Source organism: Neopelma chrysocephalum, unplaced genomic scaffold (genome assembly GCF_003984885.1).
Source record: "Neopelma chrysocephalum unplaced genomic scaffold, ASM398488v2 Primary Assembly neopelma1_200, whole genome shotgun sequence".
In the NCBI taxonomy this organism is placed as follows: Eukaryota; Metazoa; Chordata; class Aves; order Passeriformes; family Pipridae; genus Neopelma; species Neopelma chrysocephalum.
In genome coordinates, this window is record NW_020897862.1 from 2,993,769 (window position 1) to 3,001,328 (window position 7,560).

A 7,560-nucleotide genomic window follows, 5' to 3' on the forward strand; every position below is an offset into this window, starting at 1 on the left:
CCCTTTTGCTTTCCCTTTCCCCCTTTTGCTTTCCCTTTCCCCCTTTTCCTCCTCTGTGGCTTCTCAGTGCCTGTGCCCTCAGTTTGCAGCCTGTTTGTGTGTTGTCCTGAGCCAAGCTTTCCCCTTTGAGATGATGGATGAACTGTGGGCTGGGGAGTATTCCCAGGAATACCCTGCATGAACTCTTAAAATACTTGATCCCTCTGAATATCTGCAACTCATATTTTCAGTGGCAAATGGATGATAAGGAAAGAATGTGGGAGAAAGCTGATAACAGATGTTCTTAGTCTTTGCTGAAACCCAAAGGTTAAAGGTGTGTGTGGCTCCCCTGCAGTTAATGAGCTTTAGGGTGGATGTGGGATCTTGGGAAGTGGGAGCTGTGTGGAAACTCCTCTCTTGGGTGCTTGGAGCAGGCTGGGAGGATCTGAACCCCAGTCTAGTGCTCCACTTGGATACCTGGAGTTTAACTCTTCATTCTGGCTGTGGCAGCTGAGATTTCTTTTCCCTTTACATTGATTATCAGGGTTATTTTTCACAAATGATCTTGAAGGTTTTCTTGAAGCAGTTCTTCAAACCTTATGAGTTTAGGGGGGGAACCTCTGTGGGCTGTTTCCTTCTTTATTTCTTTTGTGAAAACTTAATCCCTTGCACTGAAACAGAGTTAAAATTCTTTCTTGACATCCAAATTAGAAAAACTCCATGGCAGGAACTCCAGGAACTCCAGCAGTGGCAGCACATACTTCCTTTAATCTGGCATTTGCTGGAAACAGTGCCTTTTTATCTGGCAATATGAGACTAAAAGCTTACAGAAGAATGGTCCTGTTGTGTTTATTAAGGCTGGTAACACATGACCAAACAAATCTTGTTAAAAGATTTATCTGTCTGGCTTAAATAAGAAAAAGGAGCTCTTCTCCATATTTTTAGTTCCCCTCTGATGCCTTCCTGTTACGGTCTCATAGCATTTCTGGTGGACTTGCTTTCACATTATCTTTAAAACCTGACTCTTTAATTCTAGTTAAGAGGTTTAAGTACTTAATGTGGGAAGAGGTGGTATATGTGCCTTTTGCTCTGATAAAGGTCTCCAGGTGCCCAGCTGAAATCCCTGCAGGGCTGGGTGGGACAGGTCACTGCACTTTGGCCATCCCAGAGCTCCCAGTGCCCAGATCCCGCTGGAACTCACTGCTGGTGGGAACAGCACTGCCCTGCTCTCTGGGCTGGGCTGGGAGGATGGGAATTCGTGGCTGAACAAATGCTGAAACTTTTCATTTGAACTAGATTTAAAATGCTGGGGAACCTCCCCCCCCGAGCCAAGTGAATACAGGGTAATAAGTTGAAAATAGTGATTATGAACTTCTGCACTTCAGATTTTTAAATTGAGTTAAAGGTTAAATTGTGCCTGCTTGATTTCTCCAAAGATACTTTGGCAAGACCATCTTTTAGGTTCCACTTGAAAATGCAGAGGCAGGTCTAATAATATTCCTTATGACATCTCCTGTTCTCTGTCTCTGAGAGTGGAACAGAGACAGGTTTAGTGAGAGTCCAGCCTGACACCCGGGTGCTTTTGGGCTTGACTAGAGAAGGACTAGTTGAAAGTGCAGGTGTATCCTGTGCCCTGAGGGGTGGCTGGGAGCTCTGTGTGCTATTTTTGGAGTGATGCTGCTCTGGAGTTGCCTGTCAGAGAGGTGAGGGATGCAAAGGCCGTGTCAGGAATGCAGGGAACCCGGCAGGGCTTCGCTTTCCACTTCACTGGCGCTGAAGTTTTCCTGCAGAACTGCTGTGGGCAGGGGAGGGATCCTTGGGACTTGTCTGCAGTTGGTTCCACCTTAACTGTTCTGAGGGACTGCTGTGCAATGTTAAACACCTTTTCTGTACCAAAGGAGTGTTTGCAAGCACTTGATGTGCTTGGCATGTCATGGGAAGTGCTGCAGGGGCCAGTTCTGACCTGGTGAAGCACCTGCTTCTAGACCTCTCCTGAGACACTCAGTGCCAACTTTCCTCCATCCTGCCTGCCCCAGACTCAAAGCCAAGGTTCCTGGTCCCAGTTTGCTCTGTTCCTTCATCACTGAGCCTTTCAACAGGAATCAGCACACTTGAATGTGTCGGGAGGTCACCGGGATCTGCATTTTCTGCTACAAAGCAGAGAACAGAAAATTTCAGTGAGTAACTCTGCAAACGTGTTTTTGGCTCGCGTTTGATCTCTGAACAAATTCAGATAATAAAGACCTTTCAAGTCTGGTGGCACACAGGGTGGAGACTAAGGAAGCTCTCCCACAGGGGATGTAATAAACTTACTTGGAGAAGTGGACATATCCTGAGACTCTGGTTAAAAAATAACAACAACAACAAAGTCTCAGAGTGTGACTGCAGCGGTTTTTCCTCAGGTTTTTCAACTTGCATCGAGCAAATAATGGACAGGAGCTGTTCTCCCCCTCCTTTGCATGCCAGGCTCAGCTATTGTAAAGTGATTGTTCCCCTTTTAGCTCAAATGACTTCTTTCCGAGCTGAATTCCCTACGGAGGGAGCAGTAAACCGGTATCAAAGGCTGTTAATGCCCTTCAGCCCGTGGTGCTTAACCTGAATTTCTCCTCTGTAGTTTAATGACAGAAGCAGCTGCTTTGGTGGTGGTTTGGTACAGGGAGAACGAGGGACTGCCAGTGAATAAAATTACAGGAAACCCAAAGCCCAGAGCTTGCCAAAACCCAGATTTTCAGTGTATTTGCCTCTGTTGTCCTAATCCAGAGTCAAACATCTGTGTGATTGCTGGATGATGTATTACCCCAGTTTGCTTTAGACAACAAAAAAAGAAGGCTCAGAGTATTTTTGTGGGTTTTGTGCTGGTGTTTCCTTGGGTTCCACGTTCATTCAGAATTCCACGAGTGCCGAACCCACCACAGCATCTGGGAGTGAGGAGTGATGTTGAGTCAGCAGATACTTTTTCACAGTATTTCCATTTTGGTCCAGAGTGATTCAGCACCACATCGAGTCTGTAACATCCTCCTGTTCCAGGGTGGTTGGTGGGCGAGGGAAGAACTTGTGATATGAAACCCCAACGTTCCAGTTTAGATGATGTGTAAGAAACTTTCTGCTCTTCTGGTCGAAGGGATCCTTCCAGATATTGGGTGTGTCCTTTATCTATAAACAGCTCTTTGCTTTTGGTTTCTGGTGGTGGTAAATAAAGAGCAGGGGACAATGTTGTGTCTCACCATAAAAGCAAAATATACCTTGGAATCTTCAAAACATGTCTGGCTCATTGCTTAAATAATAAAGTTTCTTAATCAAATACTTCTTTGTGGTAATAATGGCTTAATCTTAATTAGGTGGCTGCTGATTAAACAATTTTTCTTTGCTCCTCTGGCAGCCCTGTATTGCTGTTACACAGTCGAGTTTGTGTAACATTATCTTTGCTCTGTTGTGTTTTTTCTTAGTCCTGTTGCAGCTGAATTTAAGGTTTTGGGATTGCTTTGTTCTTAGACAGAAGTAGTCATTGCTTCACGATGATGTTGGTTGAATCCTACAAAACTTTTGAAATTGAGCATTTAGAGTAAAATAGTCTTGGAAATGGGATGTATTTATGTGAGAAAGTTGAACAGTGCTCGTGATGAGATTGCATCACAAGGTAGGGCCTGATAAGATGAAGAGGCTGCCTCTGCTGTTCATAAATCCATTGGCTATGGAAATGACTTTTTATGGAATCTCCTGAAATGGGAGCTGGGAGGAGAAGTGGCCATTTGGCTATGTTTTAGCTGGAAATTTCACAGATGAACAGGCTGACTGTGCTCTACACTAATTATTGCCCAGCCCTCCAGTAAAGGAAATCATGCTGAACGTGGTGTTTATTTATTCAACGTTCCTCCTCTGTGCAAAAAAAAAAAAACCCAAAACACAAAAACCCAGGAAAAAATCCCCATTAATAATTGGACTTGTAATAAAAACACTGAAGTACTTTGTTTGGATTTAATCTGAGAGCAACAGCAAGGACTTAAAACCTGCAGCTGTGGGGGGGGTTAAGTCCTGCAGGGTTGGGGAGAACTGGAATCCATCAGTTGGGGATGTTTGGAGGCTTCTCCTGTGCCCCATGGCAGGGTCTGTGGAGGGGTTTTCTCTCTCCTGGCCAGTTGGTTTTGCCTCTGCCCATAAAAAGGGTCGATGGAGACAGAAAAGCAGAGCAAGAGGGGAAGTTGCATTTGGGGGGTGACTCCTGTAAAGTGATTTACAGGCACGGGGAGGTCACTGAGTTTGATGTGGTGTTGACTCTTGAACAGACTCCACTGGTGTAAAATGGTTCACTTGGAATTTGCTTTCCAAATAAAGCTTGGCCAGGAGCAGCCTGCACTGAGGGCCTGGCTGCTTTTTCCAGGGTTATTTGCACAACTTTCCTTCCTTGAGAGTTGTGGGTTATGAAGGGGAGCTCAGAATGCCTCAGATGCAGATAAAATTAATATGGATGAATTATCTGTCAGCTATTAATCAACTTTGGTTTATTTTTCCTTTGGATAGAGACTTTAAAATCATTTTTCCTTTATGTTCAGAACTGTGTGGGGTGGTTGGCACCTTCTTAAGTTTGGGGCTTCAAGGAAAAGCCCTGTAGCTGCCCAGGTTCAAACCTGCTCTTTCTGTCACGTGCCACCCATCCCCAATAATTCAATACTGTGGTGACTGATGGATTATTATTTTTTTTAATTGGAAATTATTTAGAGGCTAAAGAGACACATTTTGCACTTGCCAGAGAAAGGTGCTTGTGCTGGGCTTGGCTGTGCCACAAGAGGGGTGTGACCCTTTCACCAGAGTGATCTTTATATCAACAGCGAGAGGAATAAAACCCCAAGTTTGCTGCTGGGGAATTCCCTAACCTCTGGAAATGTAAGACATTTCTTATTGAATCCCTGTAGAGCTTTGCTATCACTATTACCTGCAACTTCTCTGGCAGTTGACAGGTTCATTGTGCTCTTCTCCACTGGAGTTTCATTGGATTCCCCCGGTGTGTTATCAGAGTGATGGCAGCTGCTATAACAGGGAAAGAAAACAGAATCATTTCCTACCTGAGCTGTTCATTCAGGAAATGCCTGAGAGATTCAAGGCACAGCCTGAATTGCATCAGCAAAAGCAATTTGTCTCTCTCTTTTGCTGTTTCCAGTGCTGGAGGTGGGAGTCGGCAGGGATGGGAATATCGTGGTCTGAGATTCCTGTCAGGCTGAAGGAATCTCAAGTGCAGGGGATCACTGACTGCTCAGCTGACTCCTGAAAGATGAAAATAGTCCTTTTCCTTCTCTAATGTGGTTTCAAAAGCTTAACACATGAACAATGAATCTTCTCAGGGCCCAGCCTTTGAGGCTGTAGCTTTTTCTACACAGTGGGTGAAGTTCTCATTGCTTCCTGGAAACTTAGGAATTAGATGTGGGTAAATTGGTGAATCGGGGGGAAAAAAGATAATTTACCTTTGTGTGTGGATACCCCCTTTTTGAAACACCTTCCTTTCAGGAAAGGTCCTATTTTTATGTATGGAAAAGCAGGGTTTGTTAGTGCACTTGTAACTCCTGCGGTTTGGTTCGGTTTCAATTAATTAATTCCTGTAATCTGTGGATTACAGGTTGGCTCTATTTTTGGAAAAGCAGGATAGGGGCAGGACTTCCTAACAGATTGCCCTGGAAGTGGCAGATGGCATCCTTTCCTCTGTCCCAGCTTTGTAGGGCATCCGTTGTGAGTGGTGTGGGGATGTAAAACAATCCAGCCATTTGCTGAACTCCTTCATTCGCTTCCAGTTGAGAGCTGGAGACTCCTCCTTTCTTGCACTTGTCCCTTCCTAAATCTTTTATGGAGGTTTTTTTTTCCCTTCCTGTTAGCTGCAGGTATAAAGTGATGTGTGTTCTCAGTGAGCACTTCCCATCCCAGAAGTTATTGCGTGTCTGTAGCGAACAGAAGGATTTATTTTTTAAGGAGCTGTGAGGATCTTTTTGAGGAGGGAAGTGGCTTCAAACATTTTACAGACACTGAAGTTATTATTTCTGTGAAGCCTTCAAAGAGCTGCTTTGTGTTTTACAATTCAGACCGAATTGCTTGGGGGATCGCGGGGGTTTGAATTTTTTATTTTGCAGAAATTGCGAGAATTTCAAATATTAACATGGGCTTTTCCCCTCTTTCTTTCCCGTCACCCCTTCAAGAACCTTTTTAAAACGCTGGGGTTGTTGGAGTGGTTGAATTTTTCCTGGCTTTGAGTGAGAAAATTCAGAAGACTGAAGCCCAGGCTCACTGTCTACCTTTCACGGAGGCCCAGCCGTGAGAGGACAGAAGAAGGCACGTGGCGAATCATGACAGCGGACAAGGAGAAAGACAAAGACAAAGAGAAGGACAGGGACAGAGACCGGGATAAGGAGCGGGACAAGAGGGACAAGGCGAGGGAGAGCGAGAACTCCCGGCCCCGGCGCAGCTGCACCTTGGAAGGAGGTGCCAAGAACTACGCGGAGAGCGACCACAGCGAGGATGAGGACAACGACAACAACAGTGCCACCACCGAGGAGTCCACCAAGAAGAGCAAAAAGAAACCCCCCAAGAAGAAATCCCGCTACGAGAGGACCGACAACGGGGAGATCACGTCCTTCATCACCGAGGACGATGTGGTGTACAGGCCTGGAGGTAAGAAATCCCTTCCCTGGGTTGTTTCCCTTTGGAAGTTCTCGTGCTCCCGAGCTGCCAGTTGGCTGCAGCAGCCAGCCCAGTGTGCTCCCTGCTAATTGAAATTATCCTTGCCCTGGGGGCAGGATGCAGCCTGTCCGAGGAGACAAAGGGGGCTGTGCATGCAGAAGCTTTCCAGTGTATCTTGTGATGTCTGATATCTTGTGATGTCTGATTGAGCTCCCCTTCAGGAGAGAGCCACCCTTTTTGCTTTCTGCTGTGTTAATAATTATCTGTGTGTCCTGTGGAATCTCTGTCCCTGGGAGTTTGGAAACTAAATTGGATAATGCACTAAAGGCTTTGCTCCCACTTTGGGAACAAACTGATCTGAGCTGGAGGTTTGACTGGGATGTGGAATGATCCTCAGACCTTTCTGGCGAGTTTGTCTGTGGATCTGTGATTGCTTTGTAAAGCTCCTCTGCTGTCTGCTGTGAAATATAAATCAGGTGACTCCACATCTCATCCCTGTTGTGCCACTGATTTCACCCCCCTCATTAACAGCTCAGCCTGTGCACTGCAGCTTTAGCAGTGCCAGCACCAGCAAGTGTCTGGGATGTTTTGGGCACAGAACCAGGAGCTTGGGGTGTGCTCTGCATGGCTTGGATGTGCCTCTGAACATCAGGTTTTTAGGGTCTCATGTAAGGTTTCAAGGTCTCACCTGTGGCTGCTGCCAGTTAACATTTTCCTCAACCTGTACTTGAAAATGAGATTATTCAGCCCTGCGTGTTCCTCACATTTTGAGTACAAACTCCTCTGTTCACCTGCACAGCATCTCAAAAATGTTGATTGCAGTTGTTTGTTCTCCCACAAGCAATAACTGTGTTTGGCTTCACTGTTGGCTGAAGGCTCCTGGTGGTTTTACATCCCTTTGCTGTGAAATGCTCAGCGTGC

General features: G+C 45.7%; 1 protein-coding gene across 1 annotated transcript in view; it reads left to right on the top strand.

Moving 5' to 3' along the window:
* RERE (arginine-glutamic acid dipeptide repeats) overlaps positions 1 to 6,630 on the top strand; it is a gene marked incomplete at its 3' end in the record, with an annotated part of 7,155 nt that extends 525 nt beyond the window's left edge. Inside the window, exon 2 of the mRNA XM_027702932.1 lies at positions 6,159 to 6,630. Coding sequence (XP_027558733.1) covers positions 6,306 to 6,630 — 325 coding nt within the window. The remainder of the gene's footprint in view (positions 1 to 6,158) is intronic.
* Between the last annotated feature and the right edge of the window lie 930 nt (positions 6,631 to 7,560).